The sequence below is a fragment of the Pygocentrus nattereri genome, chromosome 1 (assembly GCF_015220715.1).
Source record: "Pygocentrus nattereri isolate fPygNat1 chromosome 1, fPygNat1.pri, whole genome shotgun sequence".
Classification (NCBI taxonomy): domain Eukaryota; kingdom Metazoa; phylum Chordata; class Actinopteri; order Characiformes; family Serrasalmidae; genus Pygocentrus; species Pygocentrus nattereri.
Genome location: NC_051211.1, coordinates 48,594,090 through 48,621,520, shown reverse-complemented (window position 1 = coordinate 48,621,520; position 27,431 = coordinate 48,594,090). Strand labels below are relative to the sequence as shown.

General features: G+C 40.4%; 1 protein-coding gene across 3 annotated transcripts in view; it reads left to right on the top strand.

Moving 5' to 3' along the window:
- The window catches only part of LOC108428076 (coiled-coil domain-containing protein 136), a 69,636-nt gene that overhangs the window by 39,698 nt on the left and 2,507 nt on the right, over window positions 1-27,431 (top strand). Inside the window, exons 5-9 of one of the 3 annotated variants that reach the window (XR_005130644.1) lie at window positions 4,964-5,275; window positions 13,339-13,456; window positions 15,901-16,195; window positions 17,237-17,371; window positions 20,018-20,083. Coding sequence is in view for 2 of the 3 variants with exons in the window: in XM_037540815.1 (XP_037396712.1) it covers window positions 4,964-5,275; window positions 13,339-13,456; window positions 15,901-16,195; window positions 17,237-17,371; window positions 19,969-20,073 (965 nt within the window). In the remaining variant the exon portion in view is untranslated. Of the gene's footprint in view, window positions 1-4,963; window positions 5,276-13,338; window positions 13,457-15,900; window positions 16,196-17,236; window positions 17,372-19,968; window positions 20,084-27,431 lie in introns of all 3 variants that reach the window. The other 2 variants (XM_037540815.1, XM_037540816.1) reach the window with 2 other exon arrangements.

The following is a 27,431-nucleotide window of genomic DNA, read 5'->3' as shown; positions in this document are numbered from 1 at the left end:
ATAGGTCATGATGTCTGAGGATTTGAGTGAGAGAGATGGTGGGAGAGTCTCCATCAAGACTGTGATACTGTATCTTACTGGTTTCTGCTGTCCAAACTGCAAAAACTATTTCCTAAGACAAGGCTACTGTTAGAAGGCTGTCAGCGATTTGTTGTATGGCCACCAGAGGTCTCAGTCCCTGGAGTACTAGCCTTCTTCCACATTGACCACCTGCACTTTAATCACCTGCACCTTATTTCAGTATTTCAGCCACTGCTTAAAAACCCCTTCCTTTCAGCCAGGCAGTATGAAGTCTTGCCAGTTCACTTGTGTCTGCAGACTGAGAGTTTTGGAATATCTACCTGTCATGTGTATCCGACTCTCTGCCTGGGCATCTGGATGTTTGCCTTTGCCTTTCGCCCCTTTGTTTTGGATGTTTGTTTTTTGAACTGACTTATTGGTTTTGACCTGTTTTCTCTGCCTTTTGACCACAAGTTTTGGATTGCCCCTTCTACTATTAAACCTGCACATGGATCCTTAGTCAGTTTCTGAGTCTGTTCTGTCACAAAGGCAGTAATAAAGTACACTTTATTATTTATATTTACTTTTTAACGTTAATTTATTGTATTGCGTTTTATATATATAATATAATATGCAGGGGCCTAGGCCACTTAGGGCCTCCCTGCAATCTCCCAACTGCACCGCTCCCCCATGCTGGACCTTGCAAGTGGTGGGCCCAGTCTCCCCATGTTGCCTTTTCGGGCTGAGCCGGGTTACATGGGCTGCCTGGCCACCAGGCGCTCGCTGAGGATCGATACCCCCAGTCCTGGCTCCAGGGGTAGGTCCCTGTGACCCTCTCCCGGGCAGGGTACATGGTTTTCTGTGTCTGTTGTGCATGGTGGGGTTTTGGATCACATTAGTCTGGGTCTTCACTCCAGACCTGTTCGCCCCAGGAGACCCTACCAGGTGCATACTGCTCCTGACGACTTAGCTCTAAAGATCCCTAGACCACATAAGCCCTTCCGCCCCGATACAGGAAGTTCTGTTCATGTTCTGTTCATTTGAGGGGGACTTTTACAAAAAAATATAAATAATTAAAATAAAAATGGACATTTATTTCATGCAGTTACTAAATACTTTGCCTTAGGATTCTGTCATGTACATTCAGATTGAGAAACCAAATTATACCCTGGAGAATAAGAGGTTAACTTGGAAGTTCAGTGGACTTTTATGTTAATGCAAATTTTTTTTATAGTGAAGCCTGTAACTTAAAATGTTAAGTAACCCGGTTAATGTTCTTAATTTCAAATAATATGATAATACATGTGAAACACACATTATTCTTAATATAACTAACATAATATTAGAAGTTCAGTTAACTCAAAATTTCATGTTTTAAAAAAAAATATGACATACTTTTAAAGAAAACTGCAGGGAAATTTTTCCACACTTCCAAAGTTGAGTCTTAAAAGTTGGTTGAATTTTCTGCTTCTCACAATCTACTTAATCCCAAACACATTAAATGATAAGATCTGGGCTCTGGGGTGGCCAGTCAATTGTTCTGAGAACACCGTCAGCTTCTTTGTTTGATTTGCAAGTTTCTCAGTTAAGGCTTATTGATCACTCGCCGCACATCCTTTCAGACCCATAGTGCAGAGTTGTTTTCTCACAGTGTGGAATTTTTTCAGATATGAGAAGGAATGGAGGTTGATTATCTCCCGTTTCATGATGATGAGAGATTTAGGTGCCGTTTATCTGTTGGAGACAGTTTTGGTGGTCTACCAGGTGCTGCATGGTTGTTAGGGGTCCCATTTTCACAGTAACTTTCATTGTTTTTTGAACTCCAGTTTCGGAAACTCCTGTTATCCACAATTTATTTGGGTGCTCTTATGAGTGTATCCAGCACAGCAGTGCTGCCTGAAATTTTGTCAGTGTCACTGCTGGGTTCAGAGTGGGCCACCATCTAAAAATATCCAGTCAAGCATGGCTTTGTGGTCAGAAACTCCCTGCTGATGAAAGGTCAGAGCAGTGGTTCTCATCCCTGATCCTGGATAAATCCTGTCCTGCACATTTTAGTGCCATCCCTGCTCTAAGACACCTGATCCAGCTAATGGCCTTATTAACAATCCGTTTCTGAGCTGAAGTGAGTGTGTTGCAGCAGGGAAAACACTACAATGTGTAGGATTGGGAATGTGTGTGCTAGAGGATGGATAACATAAATTGTACATGGCAGCAGATGGGCTACAGTCTCTAAGACAAAATCTACAAGATATGTGTTTCTAATACAGTGACCAGTGAGTGTAGAGGCCAGACTGTATATGGACTGTAAAATAATGGAACATGTGACACAATTATAACCTAAACACCGTTATTTAAACCTAAACACAGCATGATTATTTCTGATAAGTCTTCTTTAACACTGATACTGTATTTATTTGGTTTTGCAGACAAGCCTTTTCTTTAACAGGGGGCCAGCTCAACTAATCACCGTGACATGTTTTTAAAAGTGTTAGAGAGCCTAAACATTCAGATTTATGATGTGATGTCAGCATCAGATCCTCTATCTGCTGTCATTATTGTGGCAGCACAGGGAGGGGAGTACTCTGAAACACAGCTGCGACAATTCAGTAGTCTCTCCCAGCAGCGCGACTTTTAGAGTGAGATTTATCGCAGTGCTTCAGGAAGACTCCTGCTGGGCATAATGCACACTGGAGGTGTTCTGTTTTGGCGGTTTTGATTTAGTACCATTTTCCAGTGCGGCTGTTGTGTCACTTATACTGAGAATATACTTTACAGAGAGCTGAGATCAAACCCTAGGCAAACTGAGGGGGGAGGATTGCTGACCACACACCGTAGAGTCATGTGAGGTTTTATACACCATGACTGTCATTAATTTGACAGTGGCATGACTGCCATTTTACAACCTCTTCTCATCCGGTGAATGAGCTGTTTTTGTTACTGTGCCTTTAAGAGCTATATATGCAAATGAGCTCAAAAACAGTCCAGGCTGAAACACTCCTTATAACCTCAGTGGGAATGGGTGGGGCTAAACTGCTGTAGGCTGAATAGATGGATGTACGGTCAGGCATAGCATTATGAGCACCTCCTTGTTTCTACACTCATTTTATCAGCTCCACTTACTGTATAGCTGCACTTTGTAGTTCTACAGTTACAGACTGTAGTCCATCTGTTTCTCTGATACTTTGTTCACCTTGTTCTTCAGTGGTCACAACCCCCATGGACCCTCACAAAGCAGGTACTGTTGGGGTGATGGATCATTCTCAACACTGCAGTAAAACTAACATGGTGGTGGGGTGTTGTGTTGTGTGTTGTGCTGGTCTGAGTGGATCAGACACAGCAGTGCAGCTGGAGTTTTTAAACACCTCAGTGCCACTGCTGGACTGAGAATAATCCACCAACCAAAAACACCCAGCCAACAGAATCCTGTGGGCAGTGTCCTGTGACCACTGATGAAGGATTAGAGGATGATCAACACAAACTGTGCAGCAGCAGATGAGCTGTCGTCTCTGACTTTACATCTACAAGGTGGACTGACAAGGTAGGAGTGTCTAATAGAGTGGACAGTGAGTGGACACAGTGTTTAAAAACTCCAGCAGCACTGCTGTGTCTGATCCACTCACACCAGCACAACACAGTGTGAGTGACAGAGGAAAGCTCTGTTATCTAGGCCACAATAAGGGTGTCCTTATCGCAGTAAAACAAATGTGTGCATCATCTCAAGCTTCTGTGTGAGGTGCCTGTGTGCTGTACATGTAGAGTGTTCCTTGAGCCTGTGTGAGTGAAAGAGGGAGATGGAGTGTGAAGTGTGGATATAGAGTAATGCTGGGATTAGGACAGGTGCCAGCAGGATATCTCTGTACACACAGAGAGATCAGCACAAGCTAAGCCTCTCTACTCCTCTCTCTCTCTCTCTCTCCCTCTCTCTCTCTCACTCTCACACCCACCATCCCACCAGGATCTGTAGAATAGCAAAGTTTGAACACAATTTAATGTTTTTCATAACATGAAAGGGGAATCCCACCAAGTTTTCAATGTGTTTATGCTGAAGTCAGTTACTGAAATGTAATCAAGGTGATTCAGAGTGGTTTGATTTGAAATTGTGCATCATGGAGAAGCTTAAGAAGATTTAGGAAGCTCATTTTCTGTATGGTGGCCATGACAGGAACTAAGAGTCATGATGTCTGCAAGTTTAGCCACTTTTCTTACGATCTAAAATGACCAGTCACTCTCCACGTCTTCTAAGTTTTATGTGTAATACTGATAATAGTGAAATAGTGGTTAATCTGAAGAGACACTTTTTTTGAATAATGTTTAACCTTTGTTTGCCTTTCTGCCATGAATGTAATATATATTTTCAAAAGGCCATACCTCAAAACTATTGTAAAACAATATTTCAGGAATCGGGCAGAAGATTCATAACATATAATGCAATAACTTTCTCTGAGCAAGCTTTTAAAGGCATTAAACACTGAAAACTATCATCATTATTGATCAGCAGTTCCTGCTTGTTAGATCTCTCTGAAATGCTGCATTTCAAGCCACTCTAAATGACTTTGTTTATGAATGAATTAACAATATGAAATATGAAATTTGAAAGATTGGTGGATTTTCCCTTAAAAACAAGGTGATCTGAGGTCCCATGATAAATAGTGAAGTGGTTGCAGATTTTAAAATATTTTTAATTTGAAAATTATTTTGTTTCACACTTTTTTCTTATGTGCTATTTTATAGCTTTGATTTCTTCACTGGCAGAATTAGAATTCGAGTTAAAACTCTAAGGACTGGACTGTTACTGAGTGCCTGTCCTCTCTCAAACTTGTATCCTTTAGTAGCCTCAAACTGATACAATCCAGGAGACTCTGGACCCTGCTATACTGCAGTGCCATCATTTCATCATTCCTCCACTTTTTCCTTTTCTCTCCTTAGACTTTTTACACTCTCACTCTCCTCTGTCTTCCTGCAGCCCAGCTGCGCTCAGTGCAGGAAGAGCTGGACAGTCTGGAGGAGGAGAAGGCCAGTGAGCTGTGGGAGGCGCAGGAGGAGCTGCGTGCGGCACAGGTGGAGGTGCAGGAGCTGCAGCAGGCGGCAGAGGAGGCGGCGGCGGAGCGGGAGAATGACATCGCGCTGCTGCAGGAGGAACTGTGCAGGCTGCGGGCCGAGCTGCAGAGACTCCACTCCACCACACAGGAGTACGAGCTGGAACTGACCACACTGAGGGCCGAAATCAGCATGAAGAGCCAGCACAGGGAGCAGCAGGACCAAGCAAACACTGAAGGTCAGTTACACTGTGCTATAGTTCGGCACTGTAGTAAACAGTAGTACATATTAGGGCTGTAAACATGCATCACTATGTAGGCGATGATTCAGCCACATTGCATGGTGTGTAATCCCTCCAGGCACATTTGCATATTAAGTGTATTTTTAAAGAACTGCATCATAACAAATGAATTTAATTAAAACAAATGATCATTTGACTGTAGCAAGGGAAAACTCTCAAAGAGCAAGAGGAAGAAACCTTGAGAGGAACCAGGACTTCCACTGTCCTCTGGTTGACACTGGATAGCAAACTATTATGGTGTGGGGTTGTTTTTCAGGAGTTGGGCTCGGCCCAATTAACTCCAGTGAAAGGAACTCTTAATGCTTCAGCACCAAGAGATTTTGGACAATTTCCTGCTCCCAACTTTGTGGGAACAGTTTGGGATGTCATTCAAAGACCATTTTTACAGATGTACCTGATGCAACTGAGAAACTATTAAGTTTAAGTGATAAATTAGACACTTTGTTTCTAGCAGGTAGTAGCTTGGATCACGATTCAAGGTTCAAGCTTATTGATTTTTAAAAATGAGCTGCTACTTTTCCCGCTGCACTGTGGTAACACTTTTAAAAGAAACACCAGTCAATATAATAATAACAAGCCATCTAAGTAAGTTAACGTTTAAAAAACAAGTTTTTAAGTGCAGGAGATCTTCAATATTAAGATTATGATCCTATTACAAGGTCTCCGATCTTATCCACACAGGGCAGGTGTGGTGACAGGTTTTTATTCCAACCAAGCAGAACTGCAGCTGATTCTACTTGTTTTATCACTTGGTCTTAATCTTCCAACAGTTGACGAGTTAATCATGTATGATCCTGCTTTGGTGAAATTAAATTAAAAATCTGCAACAACACCGGACCTTTACAGGGAACACTGGACACCCCTGCCTTGTGCTCCCCTTGAGTGGAGACTGTAAATCATACTGTGTCATTCTTCAGAATAGAAGAAATTTTCCCACTCATCATTTCAAGTTTTTATATTCTTTATATTCTGTGTATTAAGAGCTACAGACAACACAGGTAACTGAGCTACATTTGTTAGCACAACCTCCCTGTTGTCTTCTATTCCCCCCTATATTTCCATATAGGCACTTATTGCTTTCAAGCTCAGTGTCTGTAGTACAGGGCACTGCCAGCAAAATCTAACTGCACACCCACTGGAAAACTCTCAGAAATGTCTTACCGGAATATGACTGCCTCTAATTAGGTGAGAAGCGAGTCCAACACAGCAGTAATGAAACATTATAATGAACTCTACCAACTTCGGTTTCTATGGCCGGGGTGGGCCTGTTATTCAGCAGTAGAGTGTGTGAGAGTGTGGGAATATGAAAGTCTGGGGAACGTGTAAGGCTTCCATCATTCTGCATGCATTGGTGTTGCGCTTGCCCTTAGGTTTGTTTTTGTGCCCTAACCAAGGGAAAAATTCTCGTGACTTCGATGCTGCAAAGGAGTGTAGATTTCTTGGCACTTTCTCAGTATTTATAATTCTTCAGACTTAGAGCATCAAAATTAAACTTCTCATTATGTATTCATGGTAGGTTTGGTGTAAAAAGCAAGCTTTGGGGTTTTGGCAGGTAGATTACTTTAACAGACATGCTATCCAGCCTACAGTGCGGTCCTGCTGGAAACTGAAGCTTGGCTTGAGGTGGAGGTTACTTTGGCCCAATCCCATTTCTTCTTTTTACCCTTATGCCTTGTTTTCTAGTGTCACCCTAACCCCTTGGAACTGAGTTGTGGTTGAAGTAGTGGTTAAAATCTTGCTCTATGAAATGGGACAACCGTCAAACTAAAAAAATAAAAACATTACTACATTAACAGCTACTAGCGCTGCTCTGTAGGCGATGTGGCCCGTCTTCAGTGATAACAGAGGGGGGTAAAGTTCAGCTCCTCACTGCTGGGCTTTTAGCTCATCATATGCCCTCAAAGAGGGGGGGCAATTATTTATTATCGCTCACCACTTATTCTTTGGTGACACGAAGCTGAAGTCAGTTACATTCTGGCGCTTCAGGCGTCAGAACTGCTGGACTATTTAAGGTGGAACGGAAAATATTACTAGCTAGCTCCCGAGATATTAGCATACTATTAGCGATTTTTAAAAGCTTTTTATGAAGAAAATGAACAGAATACGTTGAAACAACACTAAACTAATAATTTTTTAATAAATCTTTTTGGCTGTATTGATTAAAAAACAGTAATGTGGTGGGTCCAGCAGACCACTGAGTAACAAACACATCAACACCACACAAGGGTTGATAACGGAATAATTAGTCTGATTAAGCTTTAGAACCATTTAATACCATAGATCACGCTGACCTATGGGGTCTGTAGCAGACAAGGTAAATTAAAAGATGGATTTATGTCAATTTACACATTGTATTGATTTTCTAAGCGTGAATAAGTTTATACATCCTCTACAGAGAACAGACTTCTGCCCATTTACTGTTTCTTTGCTGAATTGAACATATTGAAAAAAGAACATAAAATGTGTCATGTGCAAAAGTTATTTTCCAATATGTTAATCTCAGCAAATTAATCGAAATTGTGCACTAAAATGTGCTGAATGCCATATTTGTGTGTACCCTGTAGAGAAAGTGTCATTCAGAAAATCAACAAAACGTGGCCAAACTTTTGCATATGACTGTAAACAGGTACAAGTGCTTGAGCGCAGGTGTGTTTAAGGAGTGTTGTGTAGTTGAAGGCTCGTCTGATTCGGTGGAGGAGGCTGTGTAGATCTAAATCCAGGAAAGCCTAAAATAAATCACAGTATTAAAATGTCAGTGTTTCTGCTTGTGCGATGCAGATGAGATCTAAACCTCATCACTTCAGACCTGTCTTTTTACTAACACTGCGCATCTCCTGCTATTCATCACCACGTTATAATTTCACAGGCTGTTTTTCTGCTTGACCTGAATGATGAATGATTGCCCCATTTAAGAAGAAACATTTATGTTGGTGATGCTTCTTATAAGCCTCATCATTTCATTCGGTGGTCAGGAGCACTGCAATCTGTAGTGATGCATTGCCACTGTGGCAGAGATTCCTCCAGCCTTTCAACACAAACACTTATTAAACTCTAATTATATGGTTAATGAGAGAGAGAGAGAGAGAGAGAGAGAGAGAGACAAAGAGAGAGATAGAGAGGAAGAGAGAGAGAGAGAGAGTGAGAGAAAGAAAGAGAGAGCAAGAGAGAGATAGAGAAAGAGAGAGAGAGAAAGAGAGAGAGAAGAGAGGAAGAAAGAGATAGAGGAAGAGAGAGAGAGAGAGAGAGAGTGAGAGAAAGAAAGAGAGAGCAAGAGAGAGATAGAGAAAGAGAGAGAGAGAGAAAGAGAGAGCAAGAGAGAGAGATAGAGAAAGAGAGAGAAAGAGAGAGCAAGAAAGAGATAGAGAAAGAGAGAGAGAAAGAGAGAGAGAGAGAGAGAGAGAAAAAATGAGAGAGCAAGAGAGAGATAGAGAAAGAGAGAGAGAGAAAGAGAGAGAGAAGAGAGGAAGAAAGAGATAGGAAGAGAGAGAGAGAGGGAGAGAGAGAGACAGAGAGAGAGACAAAGAGAGAGATAGAGAGGAAGAGAGAGAGAGAGAGAGTGAGAGAAAGAAAGAGAGAGCAAGAGAGAGATAGAGAAAGAGAGAGAGAAAGAGAGATAGAGAGAGGAAGAGAGAGAGAGGATGATAGAGAGAGGAAGAGAGAGAGAGGATGAAAGAGAGAGAAAGAGAGAGCAAGAGGGAGAAAGAGAGAGAGAAGAGAGAGAAGACAGAGAAGAGAGAGAAAGAGAGATAAAAGAGAGAGAGAGAGATAGAGAGAGAGAGAAAGAGAAAGAGATAGAGGGAGAGAGATAAGAGAGAGAGAGAGAGAGAGAGAGAGAGAGAGAGAGAGAGAGAGAGAGAGAGAGAGAGGGACTTTCATCAACCACATCACACAGCTAAGTGTGAGTCAGGTCCTCAGTGTTAATACAAGGCCATGTTTATAGAGCTGCACACCTGCCACATCAAATATGAGTATCATTAAGTCATTTCATGCTCTGTCAGTTGGTGTTAACACATCTTCAGTTTCGCTATAATCACTTGTACACAAATCTCTCTGCCCTGGCCTGTGTGTGTGTGTGTGTGTGTGTGTGTGTGTGTGTGTGTGTGTGTGTGCATACAGTACTGTGTAAAAGTGAAGAGATCCTTCATTTATTTCATTTCCAGACAAACAGCCATCAAGTACAGGTTGTTCATTTTTCAGTGTCAGCAGAAAAACAGATTTAACAGAAAATTACACAGAAGCCTCAGCAACTTAATATAATGTCATTTTTTCAGTATTTAATGTGCCACTCTTTACCTTTATTACAGCTTCCATTCTTTTTCAGAAGACTTACTTTCAGATTATGATCGGATTTTTGAGTGCATTGCACTATTTGCACTAAAAGTGGCTAGTGCGCAATGGAAGTGCTTGATTTGGGACAATAGAGTATAGCAGCGCTTTCCTATCTTCTTTGGATCTATGTTTATAATACTTGTGCGAGCTCTGAGACACACGTGGCATGTTGTAATGTCCTAATGAGGGAGCAGAAGGCTTCCAGTGAAGCATTAGTCTCAGCGTTAGCAGGCGTGTTGATGTTCTCTCAGCTCAGCAGGCTCTCTCAGGTCAGCAGACTCTCTCAGTGGCTTCAGCTTCTTACTATATTAAGATGTGTACTGTAAACAGCATGCCTACGACTTCTCAGCACTGATCTCAGGCCTGAGCTCAACACCACCGTGACCATCACACAAACCACGCTGTCCATTCCCCTCTGATCTGTGACCAGTTATAGTGGACAAATTGTAAAACAGTCAAGCCAATTGCTGGTGTTCTTCATGCCCTTTTGCAATGCCCTTTGGGCCGCTCATCATAGCTGTTCATCTCACACTAGCACACACATACACACCGTGTTGATGGACTGCAGGGAAAGACAGAGAAGGGTTGTTTGAGCTATAGAGATGCCTGCAGGATTAGAGGAAGCAGGCCTGCTGGAGTGTGGATATGAAGATCATCACTACTGGACAGTGGAATGCCAAGTCAGGCTGGCGGTGCAGGAGGAAAGTGAGCTGGACTGCCTTTATGGACAACTGTGGCTTATTTGAAAAATGACTTGCAAATAAGCATCGATTCTTTGCAGACAGTACTGTGCAAGCAGTAGTTTACACAGCCAAGAAAATTGTTTGATCATGACTATATCATGACCTATGGGGTTCAGGCCTGTGTCACACAGAGGCCTCAGCTCATTTTTGTGCGTTCATATGTGTAGTTGTAACTCATACTGACAAAGATATCCAATCAGCAATGTTCTAACACTTATCTGTTGTTTAGGCTCCACGTACCCGGACGTCATAAACGTCCTTGGGGGCCCTTGTCTTATTCAATTCATCCAATCCTCTCTCTCTCTGTTGTCTTGTCGCATGATCACACGATGGTCATTTGTGCGTGTATAAACTCTGCTGTTCTGATTAATAAATTCTGAGTACAGACCCGTCTCTGTGGTCATTTGAGTTTCCCCCAGCCGGCTAGACTCTCAGGAGGATGGAGGGCTTCTGGCTAAGTTCACAGCTTTGGTATTGAGGTCGAACCATAGAACCTAAAACCATCATCAAATGGTTCTAGCAAATACAAGTAAACGTATCATGAACTTCTAATTTTTAAAACATTAATTTTTTGGTTAGAAGAAAACAGAAAAACACGAGTCTTGCTGTACTCCAGTTATTGTATGGATTTGATGAAGGCAAATTCCACCAATTGCCAAGATTTCTGTCTAATTAAATGACAAAGATGTAAACAGTGTCATTCAGAGTGGTTTGGTGTGAAATGCTCACGTCTAATGAAACTGACTGAGTCAGAATTGTTCACAGGGGTGGTGATAGGAATCAGACGTCCGAAGAGTTTAATGCCTCTAAAACCTCCCTCCCAGAAAGGCTATTGCATGAAATGGTTATATGTGCACTGCCTGATGCTGGAGACATTGTTTTATGATAGTTTTGAGACAAGTTTATGGCTTCAAACATATTTTTAAGCCTTTTTGCTGGCCTCTGGTGCCCACTCAACTGGACTGGGTTATCTGATATTTTTATTCATAGGCCTATAATTAAAGGAAATAGTTTAAATCAAAATGTAATTTAAAAATTCAGTTAATTATTTATAAGTTAATATTTATTATTTTATTTTAAAATGTTATAATTTAGTGATACTTTTTTTAATCCCACAACCGGGGAAATTCCACCTCCACATTTAACACCACATACACACTAGTGAATACACACACCCTAGGGGGCAGTGAGCACACTTGCCCAGAGTAGTGGGCAGCCCTATCCACGGCGCCCGGGGAGCAATTGGGGGTTAGGTGTCTTGCTCAAGGACACCTCAGTCATGGACTGTCGGCCCTGGGGATCGAGCCAGCAACCGTCTGGTTACAGGACCAGTTCCCTAACCTCCAGCCCACGACTGCCTCCAAGGTTGAATTCAAGGTTGAACTGAGAGACACAACAGACTGAATTTTATGCTAATACATACAATTCAAAAAAGTTCTTTAAGAAAACTTACTACTGTTTTACCATAATAAACATTATATATATATTTACAAATTTTATATATATATATATATATGTATGTATGTATGTGTGGTGTTTATCTATATCTTGTAATTTAATCTTCCTTTTCTTCTGATTCTAATTAAATACTAATGATCTTTTCTATAACTATGTTTTATCACCTGTCTGTAAAGCACTGGCATGAAAAGCGCTATATAAATAAAATTATTATTAATTATTATACAAAACCTTGTATCTCCAAAAAGCAACAGGAGAAGAAAAAAACATACTTTCCTTTTAATGTAAGTCAATAAAACCAGACTGCTTTTCCAAGCAATTGTGGGCCACTTCTTCTGGTACATTCTTTACATTATTTACACACAATGTAAAGGACAACAGGCGTTTTCTAATTATGTTAAAACCTGAAAAAACAAAAACGGAGATACGAGGTTTTGTCCTGACAGCAGCGATATACACACATACTATGTATACGTGAGTGTATATATATATATATATATATATATATATATATATATATATATATATATATATATATATACATACATACATATATGTAACACATGAAGGTTCAGCGTTCATTTTGGATAGTAAATACAATGGCTACATTTGCATTGAGGAATTTGTGACCCCTGCTTCCTATCATCACTGCTGTAAGGAAATCTGAGTTGGTAAGTGGTCATTTCAAGTTACTCCACTCTGAATGTCTCTGTTTTCAATGATTTAACCATCCAAAAATGTTGAAAACTTGGTGGAATTCCCCTTTAAATGCCTTCATCAGTACCTGATTTCATTTAATGAAGTATTGAATAGATAAAGTAATTAATACTGGGCTTCATCAATGAGAGCTTTGGAAATGGCTTAGCTAATGCAGGCAAACATAAAATTGCAATGTATTATTTATTTATTTCTTTTTTATGTATATTAATGTTTTTGGAACACATAATTGTGTACTGCCTAATAGATGGCTTTACATATCAGTTTACTGTGTCCAGTTGCCTATATCATGGCTTTTTATAAAATACAATTGGATAAAATGCAAAATCAGTGTCTCAAGTCTCACAGGTTGTGCCTTGCACTTCCCAGTCTGCACAGGGTATCTATGGAAGCTAAGCTGCAAAATCAGGATGTTTGGAATTCATCATGGTTATTTTACAATTTACACATAATCCCCGGCCTACAGCGGGATAACCTGTTTATGTTGTAGTGATAATTTCACTTCACTTGGGGTCAGCCAATCAGAGCAGAAAGCATTTACATATACATTTTAAAGTCACAGTAACAAAAACTGTTTAATTATGTTGTAAAGAAATGGTTTCTAAATGGACAGATATATGTATGTATAAGTGGCTTGTTATGCTACAGTATTTGGGTTGAGCTACAACGATGCAAACTATTTAAATCTCCTCTGTTGTCCCTTTTAAGTCTGACTTAAAAACCTAACCCTGTGTATGTATTGTGTTTGGTCAGGGGAGGTGGGGCAGCTGAAGGAAGAGTGTCGCACTTTGATGGATGAGTGCCAGACTCTGAGGAACGACAACAGGCAGCTGTCTGAGAAGCTGCACCTGCTGGAACAGCAGAAAGCCAGGTGAGTGGCCCGACTGCCTGTCAATCAAGCACACAGATCAACCAGCGCACAACAGAGCTCTGCACTGGAGCAGAATTCCTTCACGCGAAGATGTGAAAGTGCTCAACTCCTAGAAGTTGCGGTTATCGTTGGAATTCGCTTTTACTCATTTGAGCTCAATGAACTGGCTGAACATGGACAACATGATTGTTTCTCATCCCCCCCCCACCACCCCATCTAACAGTGATTCACAAACCCAAAACGACAAGATTAATGAGGGGATTAACAAAGAAATAAAGCGCCCCAGATCGTGCCTACAGGTATATGTGATAGAATGCAGCGTTCTGTAAAATAAGAATTATTTTAAGCCAATCTCAAGTTGTTTCTTTACACCCCCATTGAATCTGGTACTTTTTCTACCACGAACATGCGGTCATGTGTTCCACAGCACTGTATGTGTGGCCCAGGAGTTTTGCTCACACTCATCACTTCTGTCAGCAGCCACAGGTCTGAGTATAGAATAACAGAAACGAAAGAACACTGAGGTTATTCAAAGATCACGCAGTTAGGAATAACATTCGCTGACAGCTATAGAACATCTCTCAACATACTGCTGTGTCTCCCACAAGCCTTCCTGCTCTTAACGTATACATGGTCTCCCTTACGCGCTAGTTAAACACACTCACTTAGCTCAGGGGCTTCAGGGCTCATTGTTGGGTGGTGCCGCATGCTTTAGTTAGAGGCAGAAATATGTTTGAGCATGGCAGAGCCTTGAAGCATTGAAGAATGCTCAGGATGGTGGATGTGATTCAGTCTTTATGCATGTTATACGTGACAATAGTTTAAGCTTACTTGCTTCATATGTGTGCATTCACACATGAGCTATGGAAGTATGGAAAGGTCATGATTTTTCTGGATTGTTATGTTGAGATAGCAAGTTAGTTATCTTATCACAAAGTTGTTATCTTGAAATAACAAAGTTGTTATGTTGAGATAATGAGTTAATTATCTTCTAATCTCAAGACAGCATAGTTATTATCTTAAGAACACAACATGATCAACTTATGTTAAGATCACAATCCAGAAAATGATAGCAATAACTCAAGGCCTCTTTGGGCTTCCATACATTTCTGTACATGATCACTATTTTTTCTTTCAATGTTCCTTATTTTGGCAGTAATAACATTATATCCATCCATCCATCCATCCATCCATCCATTTTCTAAGCCGCTTCTCCGTCAGGGTCACGGGGGGGTGCTGGAGCCTATCCCAGCAATCTTCGGGCAGAAGGCAGGATACACCCTGGTCGCCAGTCCATCGCAGGGCAGACAGACAGACAGACACAGACAGTCACTCACACCTAGGGGCAATTTAGCATGTCCAATTGGCCTGACTGCATGTCTTTGGGAGGAAACCGGAGAACCCGGAGGAAACCCACGCAGACACGGGGAGAACATACAAACTACACACAGAGAGGACCCTGGTTACCCGGCCGGGGAATCAAACCCAGGCCCTCCTTGCTGTTAGGTGACAGCGCTACCCACCATGCCACTGTGCCGCATATATATATATAATTTCTTTTTTTTTATTTACGTGAATTGGTGGCACAACTAACACTCCAGTTCTGGATGTCCAGAACACAGAGATTGACATCTTTCTGACAAAATTATTCCTGCCCATTGGAAATTAAAATATGACCAGTTTAGTCCTCTGTCACTTCATAATTATGCTGAAAGTGAATCTAACATTAGACCTTCTCTTCAGTTCCTGAAGTCCTAACCAATGGAAGAGCTTGCTTAGCTCTATCTACTTAGATACTATGGGGAAAAACAATCCCTGATCAGCTTAATGTTTCAAGAATTGAGCCCTTGTGTTTCCCTCCAAAACTTAATAAAAGAAGAGTAGTTCTGTAACACTTGCAGAGTTTAAAATACTGAATAAAAAAGAACTAAAATGTATGTACAGAAACCTTCTCCTAAGGCCTAGAAAATCCTGAGGCTTCCCCACATGTCCTATGCCACCCGCTAGCTACATTTCCCCATCACATAGTGCTGTATTAACTAACAGACAGCCATGTTGGCTAGCATTGTGCCACTCACCCAGAGGGAAGGAGGCCAATTACACTTGGATTCCAAGCTATGGATGGCTGAGGCCTTACTAGTGATCGAACTTGATGACAGGGCCAGCGTTTATGCGGTTGCACCACCCTAGATCCCATTTACAAATTTACTTACAAATACATTTGACTGTAGAATTCAACTTTTACAAAAAATGTACTTTTGCATCAATGTTTGCTGATGGATTTCAGCAGCTGCCTATATGAGTGAGTTATTACAGGCAAGCACAAGTGATGAATAGGCAGATAGCAGCCTGTCCGATTCCATGTATTTGGTGAGTTTACTAATAAAATCAGTTTGCATGCTTGATGTGCTGACCCATTCACTACGTTTCTTCTTCTGCTCCAGCTCCACTGACTCCTACCTGGCTGTCCGAGGAGAGCAGGACAACAGTGAAAGCGCAAGAAAGAACAAGATGGGGAAGATGGAGGGAGAAGAGAAGGCGGTGAAGGCCGAAGGCTACATGAGCATGTTGCAGCCGGAGCAGAGCAGCCGTGTGGTGGACGATTCCATTCAGAAGAACATCTCCACTGAAGATAGAACAGTGAATCCCATGGAGAGGAGTGTGGGCCTGTCTGAAGTCTTCTCCCTCCGAGACCGGCTCAAGCAGGCTGAGGAGAGAGCCTTCCAGGTCCAGAGGGAGGTACGTTATAGTGATGAATATTTCACTTACTGAAGAAGTTCCGAATCCAGGCCATGAGACTGACATTTTTGCAGTGTTCCAGCTCCTAATATGCCTTTTTTCTAAGAGAGGATAAAATAATTCACAGTGCTACAGCAGCAAAGGGATAGCAAGGCACTCAAGAAAAGAAGAAAAAATTTACAAGGTTAAGTACTTAACAAGGTAACAGTGTGTTACTTATTGCTGTGTAGACTATATATAATACTAAGATAAATATTAACTCTATCCTTCACATAAATCTGGTCACAAAAATGAACAATATAAATGTTATAAATAAAAAAGCAATATTTACACTTTAAGGATATTTTACCGGAATAGCAAATGGAATACTGTGTTGGAAATAGAAGGAAAATGATTCTCCAAAACAGGATTTGTACGTGAACATGACTCAAACTGAAAATAATTTACATTATATCACAAAGGTTTGAACACCCCCTGTTCAAATTACATCACATGTCACGCTACTGGACAGAAATGGCATTTTTCTGCTAATTTTACTGCACAATTTCTATTTTGCTATCAACTTTTTGGGAAAAAGTATAGAATTCTGAAAATGTGCTACAGTATTTGCACAGGCAAGATTTTATGTTTTATGTTTTCCAGTATGTTAAATTCAATATGTTGAATTTAAAATGAACTGAGGTGTGACTCTACTTAACTGCTCCACAGAGACTCGCATAATCCAGCATTTAACGATAACAGAAACTTGGTTATTCGCATCATTTACAGCTGTTTGTTTGGTTGTTGCTCCAAATAACCACATTATGTAGCGTGATGCTCTCTTAAAACGCCTTATGCTTTATTGCTGGGAGTGGCTATAAAAAGTATAATCATTATAAAGAATAAATAATTTTATACATGCCAACCAATAGGGTACTTGTGCAGTTTGAGGGCAAGGGTACAGTAGCTCAAGCCCACCCTGGGTTCTATCTGTTCATATGCCTGTATCACAGTGATAACACATCTCTGTCATTTATGCCTTCTCAATTTTGTCTCTCTCAGTGTGAGGGGTTGAAGGGAGAACTTCTGGAGCTACAAGGCCTCTACGAGAGAAGTCAGAGGGAGAGGGCGGGACTGGAGGCGGAGCTACAACGCTGCAGGGCGGAGCTTGACAGGTTGGCGGGGAGGAAGCCGCAGGTGAGAGGTTGCAAGGGGGTCGATTGTAATGCAACCTTCGTTCCGTCAGCATAGACTAAGTTGGTTTAGGATAGTCAGCAATATATCGCTGCTGTCGGGGCAAAACCTCGTATCTCCAAAATGGTAACTTTAAAGGAGAAGGGAAAAACATACATTACTTTCAATGTAAGTCTATGGAACTAGAATTTTTTCCAAGTCATTTTTGGCTATTTATTTTGGTCCATCCTTCATGAAATTCACATACAATATAAAGGACAACATGCATTTTCAAATTATGTAAAAAACTGAGAATCGACAAAAATGGAGATACAAGGTTTTGTTTCCGACAGCAGCGAGATATATATATATATATATATTTATTTTTTATGAAAATGTACTTTCTTTGCAGATTTACTTTTCAAACACACAAAAAATGGGTTAACACACCACAAACACATTACAATTCCACATGCGGACATGCTAATATGTGTCTGTGTGCCTTTGATGACACTTTGTACACGACCAATGACTGCATGTGGTTGTGTGACTACAGTAACAGTCATCAGTGACGATCAGTGTCCTGCAACATGCGTCTTGTTCAGATCACGTAACTGTTGTTCGAGTGTGAGCTGATCACCGTCTCCCACATGCTGTTTTTTTTTTTACGTCAACTTGTCCTTGTGTTGCGTCTAACAGTTTTAACCACTAACTGTCTAGCGTCTTCAGTTTGTACAAATACAGTATATAATATAACATGCTTTCCTGATGCTAATGCTTGTGTACCAATGTGCACCTACTGTAGCAGTTTTTTTATATACTTCTTGCACAGCAAGACAATATCTTATCCAGCTCATATATTCTCTGTCCTCTAATTGGAAACTGCTTTCAGATTTTGAATCTCAGAAAGGAAGCTTGGCCGTCCAGTCTGAGTACTGTGTCCCATATCACTCACCTGTCCTCCATAGTTGTACTTCTATTGTGTGGTTAACCCCTCACTCACACTGTGCTGCGGCCTACAACTCCCAGGATTCATTTGCTAAAATGGGCCAGCTACATACACTGAAAAAGTGATCCATTGAATTTCCTTGATACAAACGTGTACATAATTTAGACAAGAATAAAATTCATTACTTCAGCACGATAATCTCTGACAGTATGTAAAATGAAAAACAAAATTGTGCTAATTTACATACAATACTGTGCAAAAGCCAGAGACTACTTTTCATCTAGGTAACTTCCAGTCAAAGCAGCCACTGAGTGCAAATGATTTATTTTTGAGGAAATTTCTGAGATTGGATGTAATATAATCCACATGCATAGCCCACCAAAACTATCCCCCTCAGATAAACAGCACTTAAAGCTTGCGTCTTTGAGAGAAAAGCAAGCTGCTTCAGATCTGGAAATATCCACAGGTCTTTCTGTCCATCCTTCCACTGTGAGAAGACGACTCAGCGCTGTGGGTCTGAAAGGATGTGTAGCTGTCAAGAAGGCCTCACTGAGAAAAGTAAAGAAAACTGGTAAACAAAAGAAAGAAGCTGCTGGTGTTCTCAGAGTTATAGCCTGACCAGCCCAGAGTACAGACCTCAACATCACTGAATGTGTTTGGGCTTATTTGGATGATGCAGAAAGTGCAACCAACTTCTAAGACTGAACTTCAGAGGAGTGGAAAACTGAAAGTGAGTCTCCTGAAAAGAATGGAAGCTGTAATCAAAGTGAAGAGTGGGCACCATCAATAGTGAAAAAAATGATATGTAGTTTTTGTGGCTTCTGTGAAAGTTTGATTAAATATGTTTTCTGCTGTTTGATGTTTGTGCGTAATGGCCAATTTGTCTAAAAATGAAATCAACTAAGGGTGGTCTCTGACTTTCACAGCACCGTATGTTGAATATATAGGTATTAATTCATTAATTCGTGTAGAAATAGCGTAGGTGTTTGGCTCAGGTGAATTCAGTGCATCACTTTTTCAGTGGCAGTGTGAGCAAGGATCTTTAAATGACAAGAGGACGGCCTTGATGATGGGATGAGTGCAAGGTCTCCGTCTTGTGTTTAACCATCTTTGGTGTGTTCTAACCGCAGTGTTTTTTTTTGTTTTCTGTTCCCCCTCCCCTGTGGCATCTGCCATCGCTTTGTTCTGTTGCTTTATAACCACTGCGCGCCACACGACCATGTATGACCACAACGCACACTGCACAATCAAATTCTGAACCAATTTGATGTTTCCTAATAATCAAACTGCTATCTATCTATCTATCTATCTATCTATCTATCTATCTATCTATCTATCTATCTATCTATCTATCTATCTATCTATCTATCTATCTATCTATCTATCTATCTATCTATCTATCTATCTATCTATCTATCTATCTGTCTGTCTGGTTTACCTTTGGTCAACCCTTTCATTCTCATTCCACTCACTCCTCTCTGCCCACTGCATTTCTTCTTTTGTTATGACTGTACTTGTATACCTTCCTGTCCATGTGTGATCATTTCTTTCTTTATGTCCTTCATGTGCACTCTCTCTCACCTTCTTTTTTATTTCTCTTTTCCCCCTCACCACCTCCTCCTCTTCCTCTTCCTCCCTCCATCCCCTCGATCCCTTGTTTTTTCCCCCTCAGAACTCCTCTCCTCCGTCTGAGTCCCCTGTTCTCTCCATACCCTTCATAGGAATGGTTGTAATAATGGCGCTGATATGGTGCTGCTGGACGGAGCTCTTGTCCTAAAGGGGGAAAGGTACGGCTTTGCCTTTTCTTTCTCTACGACTGCAGAGACAGGCCTCTCAACCTGTCGTTATCACCTTCACCTATGTGACATCTGGACACACAAGCCAAAGAAACGAGAGGTTTCTTTTTAGCTTGTAGTGAGTGGTCAGTTATCATCACTGTAAAAGTTACAGTAAAACTGTGAAATGCCGTACTTTCTTTTTTTTGTAGCTTTTTCATGGATGTGCACATTGTTTCACAACCATTCTACTCTATGAAATTGAAATATTGCTATATATTGTTTTATATCGCTGTTGTCAGAAGAAAACGTCATATCTCCATTTTTGCCATTTTTTTGAGTTTTTGATAAAAATTGAAAATAACTGTTGTTCTTTACATTGTTTGTACATTTCATGAAGAACAGACCAAAAGAAATGGCCCAAAATTACTTGGAAAAATGTCTGGTTCCATAGACTTACATTAAAAGTGAAGTAGGTTTTTTCCTTCTCCTGTAAAGTTAACATTTTGGAGATACAAGGTTTTGATCCTGACAACAGCGATATATTATATAATTGTTATTATATTCCAAATATATGAATAGACTACATTATAATATACTGTATCGGGGTGGAGAAATGCTGCTTAAGGTGAAGTATAAGTAGCTACTTTGTCAAAATCTATCCAATTAAAAGTGGAAAAATATGGAAAATATACTTGAGATACTAGAGGGTTTAGCATAGTTGTGTGCAGATTAATTTTAAAATTATTTGAATTTTGAATTTTTATAAAAACAATAATTCAATTGATAAATTCAAATGCACGTTTTCTCTTAGAAATGTAATCAGGTAAGAATATAAGTTCTCAATTTTAGGAATACTCAGGTAAATATATAAATCCTCCAAATTTTAGCGGGCCTTAACGAGCCTACATCATGGCAAACGAAATATGTCTTTGCTTTCTTGAAATAAAAGGGTTTCATGTTAAAGGGTTTCACTGTAAAAGTTTCAAAATGTCCATACAGTCAATGTGTGTAAATTAACCTGCAAAAACATGCTGTTTGCAATTCACTGTTTTTGTTATATGATGAAAACCAACACTTTTACTTTATATCACTATATCTGTATTCAGTCTACAGCAGTTCAGCCCCAGCCATTCGCACTAAAGTGTGTTTTAGCCAAGACTGTGTTTTTTAAGTAAGGCAACCAATCAAAACAGAGCTCATTTACATATGTCAGTCTTAAAGGCACAGAAACAAAAACAGGCTGTTTAATTCTAAAGGATAGAGAGGCTGGAACTGTTCATGTAAAAATGAATTATGACTATATGAGGTACATAAAATCACACAAATCTCTACAGTGGAGAAAAAACAAAAACCCTAAATACAGTGCAAATGTAGGACATGGACTCTTTAGGTACACACACATGCACATTATCTAAGTGGCTTATCCTTCTGGGTCGTGGGGGGAGCTGGAGCCTATCCCAGCGTTCATTGGGCAGAGGGCAGGAAACACACTTTGGACAGGTTGCCTGTCCTTCACAGTCCAGACATATACATTGACACCTAGGGGCAGTGTAGTATCTCTAATTCACCTGACTGCATGTCTTTGGACTGTGGGAGGAAACTGGAGCACCCGGAGGAAACTCATGCAGACACAGGGAGAACAGGCAAACTCCATACAAGAGGGAACCTGGTGGCCTGGCTGGGGCAGTGGACAGCACTACCCACTGCTTATGGGTTGGGTATTAATTAGATAAAAGCCCCACAACAAACACTCTGAGCACTTTCAGTGAAGGTTTCAGTAGAAGGCAGTTGGAGGCAAAGTTGCAAACAAAGTGGTTTTATATCAGATTTGGAGAAGTCACAGAAAGATTCCGGGGTCTGATTTTAGAAGCATCAGCAGAAACGTCGGATCTCTACAGAAGTGCAAGCGAAAAACAGTTAAACGGCTGTTACTGTCAGCACGGTGGAACTTAGCCACTCACTTGCTGTACAAAGTGTTCCTGCTGCTTCTTTGTTCATGAACAAGATCGCTTTGGGTTTGTATGTTGGACAACAAGCACGGCAGACAGACACTCTGTGCTGCTGGTGGAAACTCAACTTAACCCCTTAACAATCCAGGTTTATTTCACACCAAGGCTTAATGTCCAGTAACTACAGGGACTTCCATGCATTTGAATGGAGCTATTCTTAGGTTATAGAAGTGTGTAATATGTAATAAAACGTATAGCTTGTTAAGGGGTTAATTGGTAAAACACGGAGGAAACAGCTCAAAATTGGACTGAATCCAAGTGGTTAACCTCTTATGCTCGTGGGTATATTTTAGTTTGTCCATCTGACCAAATTGTAAGGCAAATTATTTAGTAACTGCCTAAAATAAATGTACAGTTTTATTTTATTTATTTATTTATTTTTTAAAAGCTTCCACCAAATGAACAGAACATGTGTTTTATGATCTACACATATTGCTATATTCTTACAGTTTAGTGCTGAAAGCCAAAAATCTCAGATGCTCTTTGTGTTATTTTATAAAAGTCATTTTTACAGAGCAGATCACTGAAGAGACGCTGTGTGTTTATAGTTTATAGCCCAGATTTGTGGAAAAATGGCTCGACTTTCAGTAGAAAATAATAGTTAGTTCAGCTTCTTTTATTATAAGGGTGTAAAATGACATCACCATCTATTTGACTGGAGAGAAGAGTTACAGCCTCATATGACGCCCAGCTTCTGAACGGAGCTTATGAAATATGAAAGTTATGAAGAACATGACGAAGTGTGTTTTGGAAGGACAGGTCAGAAAAGACTTATCCATTTTCTGCCCAAAAAGGCTTTCTTTCAGAGCAACTGTTGCTAGGTTGGACAAGCTTTACAGAGCACGGGCAAAAGGCCCATTCAACCTAATGCAAATCTGTAAAACTTGTTTTTTATTTTTTCCAAATGCGGAAAGATATGAAGGAAACAAAAGACTAAGCTAGTCACTAGCTGAGGTAGCAGACCATTAGCACTTATCTGTTTATCTTAAAGACTGACTGCCTTTCTCTGCGTAAAATTCAAGCTACGTCATCTACTGTGGCTCTCTGTGGTCTCAGTATGCCTTTAATTTAACATAGTAATGGGAAAATGCTGTCTGCGCTGTGACTTTGAACAGGGCAGAGGGATTCATGAATGTTTCTGCCAGCAGGCGTACCTTCATTAAAAAGTCAATTCAACTCAAAGTTTATTTATATATTGCTTTTTACAACAGGATTAGCTTTATAGACAATCTGGGTCCAGGTCCCACTGAGCAAGCCAAGAGTGACAGTGGCAAAAAAAAAAACTCAGTAAGAGCAATTTTCCAATAAAAAAAGGGTTTCTATTTTTTTGACAGTGGATGACGAGACATGGTGCATCCGGTGTGCGATGGCCTTACGAGTTGTTTACCAGGCAGGGATTAATCTAAGTCCTCCACAGCACTGAAAGGAACCACAGTCCAGGACTAGGCTTAATCTCAGTCTTGGAAACTAACCCTAAATGTGTTATATTTTTGCCAAAAACACTAGCTCTACAATTTATCAATTACTGTTTTTGAACATTCTACAAAGCTTGCCCAACTTCACACCACTATCTGTAAAAGAACACATTTGTGTGTGAAGTGTCACAGGGCTTGGGTCAGTCTTGGGTTCAGATAAGCTAATCAGAAAGGATCACAGGACTGGTAACCTGAGTCTGACAGAACCTGGCCAGGAAAGTCTGGCTCCTCTCATTGATCTTTCCTCATGCCTGCGTGCCAGAGTCTTCAAAGTGAAAAGCTCATGGAAACTGCCCTCAGTTCAGGCGTTCAGGCTGTGTGACAAACACTTAGAGAAGCATTGGAGAGAGAAAAGAAGGAGTTTTTATGAATGTGTTGGAGGTGTTTTGGCGCGCTGCGTAAGATCCAGCAGAGTGGTTGCTTCACTTGGTAACAGGAGACGGGATGATGTGTTGGTCATATTCACCCTGAGACCTGTGGACATCACTGCTCTGGCCAAAACAGCTCACACAGCTCTGATTTCAACACTGCTGGCCAGCAGAGCCGCCCCTGCCACACACAAACACACGCTCACACATATACAAGCTGGTCAGGCAGTTCAGTCTCTGCCAACCTGATAACCCCAGAGGGAGAGAGGGAGCACAGCGCTATTACAGTGTTTACTGGGTCATTGCTGTCAGCTGTGTGTGTGTGTGTGTGTGTGTGTGTATCTCTGCAGGTCACGTAGGGATGACTGCATTTAGCTCTTGATCCTCATATTCTCTGTGGAGAGCAATTGGGACATTCTGGTGTTACCAATCTTCATTGTTACACACAGAGACGGTAACACCAGGGACATTTTTAATGAAAAACGCAAAGAGCGTCAAGCCACATGTTGTCAATCGTGGAATATCCACTAATGTATGTGATTGAATCCAATTATGTTCTATTTTTCACAGTGACCTACGTTTACGGCATTTGGCAGACGCTCTTATCCAGAGCGACTTACAATTTGATCATTTTTTACACAAGTAGGTGAAGGTAGTGTTAGGAATCTTGCCCAAGGAGTCTTATTGGTATAGTGTAGGGTGCTTACCAGGTGGGGGACTGAACCCTAGTCTACAGCGTAGAAGGCAGAGGTGTTAACCACTACACTACACCAACCACCTAAGAATAAAGTAGGTCGTATCAGTGACTTCAGATAAAGCTTCATATGACATCATGAGCTAAATGAGAAAATGTCTGATCATTGAAACACACAGTGGACTCACCATGAGCTTTTCTTCATAGATCCTCAGAAAACAGGTAAATCCAATTATGATAAGGATATGATGGCAGTAGAATTTGGAGTCAGATTCACTTTATTTCTCCAAATATGTTGCACATACAAGGAGTTTGTCTTGGCGAGTCACTAATGTATGACGTAAGATACTGAACAGACCAGAGAACACACAGACTATAAACAAGTGTTTAACGGAGGGACAAATTAAATTCAAACGCAATAAGTAGAATAAAGAGTAAGAAAGTAGAATAAAAAATGTGAAAGGAGCAAAAGAGATGTGTGAATATCTGTACATATGCAGAGATAAACATCTATACGTATACAGTTCTGAGGAGACATGTAATTCTGTATATGGCTGTTGTCGGTACAAAACCTTGTATCTCCATTTTTGATGTTTTTCAATTTTTGACATAATTTGAAATGACCTGTCAACCTTTACATTGTATGCAAATTTCATGATAAAAATGGAGCAAAAGAAACAGCCCAAAATTCTGTGAAAAAAACTCTGGTTCCATTGACTTACATTAAAATTAAAGTAGGTTTTTTCCTTCTCCTGTAGAGTTACCATTTTGGAGATGCGAGGTTTTGATCTGACAACAGCGATATCCAGAATATTACATAATACAAACAAATTGTGCAGTTTAGCAAATCAGCATTATGTTACAGAGGAGTTAAACTGTAATACAGTTAGAAAGTTTGTACAATAGCAGAAAATTCACTTACATCATCAGAAGCCTTAAGCAGAGTGTACTTATGTAAAGCTTTCATGATAACTGACATAAACCTCTAGCATCATGGGTAAAAGCTTGGTCCAACAAGCGTCAGTTGTCATAAAACTTTCTGAATTGAAAAGCGGTGAAATGACACCAAACTGAAAACTGCTGCCTTTATGGTAAATGACACTCGTTGGATTAAGCCTTTATAAATGATTATGTAGGTTTCTGTCAGTTTCCAGGCTGAAGTATGTGACTCAAGATTAAGTTTGTCCAGTGTACCTGTGGCTTTAGACAACTAGACGATCCAAATACACCGATCAGGCATAACATTATGACCATCTCCTTGTTTCTGCACTCATTGTCCATTTTATCATCTCCATTTACTATATGGGTGAACTTTGTAGTTCTACAGTTACAGAGTGTAGTCCATCTGTTTCTCTCATACTCTTTTAGCCATTGTTTACCCTGTTCCTCAGTGGTCAGGACCTCCATGGACCCTCACAGAGCAGGTACTATTTGGGTGGTGGATCCTTCTCAGCACTGCAGTAACACTGATGTGGTGGTGGTGTGTTGCGATGGTCTGAGTGGATCAGACACAGCAGTCATAATGTTATGCCTGGTCGGTGTATATGACAACAATGCAAGTTGAACTAGTGACCTACTACACAAGTCACAGTTGACAAGCAGCATTTATGTTGGTCAGTAAAGCCAAAAAAAAAAAAAAAGTAAAGTGATATAGCTGGGTACTGGAATTTTTAGCCTCTTAAAGTAGGTCTGTGTATGAGCCACAAGATGTTCAGTCAGCCCTAATGTAGACATAGTCCTGTTCAATTGTGAGGTGATGATGAGCATTTCAGTGTGAAAGTGGATATGGATGTGTGCACACTGACAGGTGTGAATGAAGCACTTTGTTCGAGAGCAGTCTGCCAGTGTGCCAGAAGCTCTGTGTGTGTGTCCCAGCATTGTTTTTCTGCATGTCTGTAATGCACCCACTGTAAGAGTCTCCTGAAGCATGCTGACTGAAGAATTGATGAAGCTACTGAAGTATTCATTTATATACATATTGCTGCTGTTGGAGGAAAACCTCATATCTCCATTTTTGTCACTTTTTTCAGTTTTTGACATAATTTGAATGTGGCTGTTGTCCTTTATATTGTGTGTAAATGTCATGATGAATGGACTAAAAGAAATGAGTCAAAATTCCAATTCATTTCAAAATGAATTGGTAAAATGTCTGGTTCCATTGACCTACATTAAAAGTAAAGTAGGCTTTTTCTTTCTCCTGTGAGGATACAAGGTTTTCTTCAGACAACAAATATATATTTACACACACACACACACACACACACACACACACCCACCCACACACACACACACACACACATATATCTATATATATATATATATATATATATAAATATATATATATATATATATATATGCAAAGGCTGATTTGGGAAGATGTAAATGTACATACAGTTATTACAGTTATTACAGTTATTACAGTAGGCAGCTAACCCACAATAGGAACAGGTAAATGGTGAAGCTATACAACCCAGATGGCAAGCATGTATCGGTCAGCTGGCTTGAAAAGGTCAGCACCTTGCTGGCTATATGCCACTGCTGGTTCATTCTCGGACCACTGAGATTATTGTCCTGCATGCAAGGTCTAACTAGTTATTAATCCCAGGTGACACCTTTTATTTTGGAAAATACACTAAGAAAAATATTACAAACAAACTTTCATTCATTCTTCTTCTAAGCCACTTATCCCTCTGGGTCGCAGGGGGGTGATGGGCCTATCCCAGCATTCATTGGGTGGAAGGCATTAAACACCTTGGACAGGCCGCCAGTCCAACACAGGGCAGACAGTCAGACATATACATTAATATTACA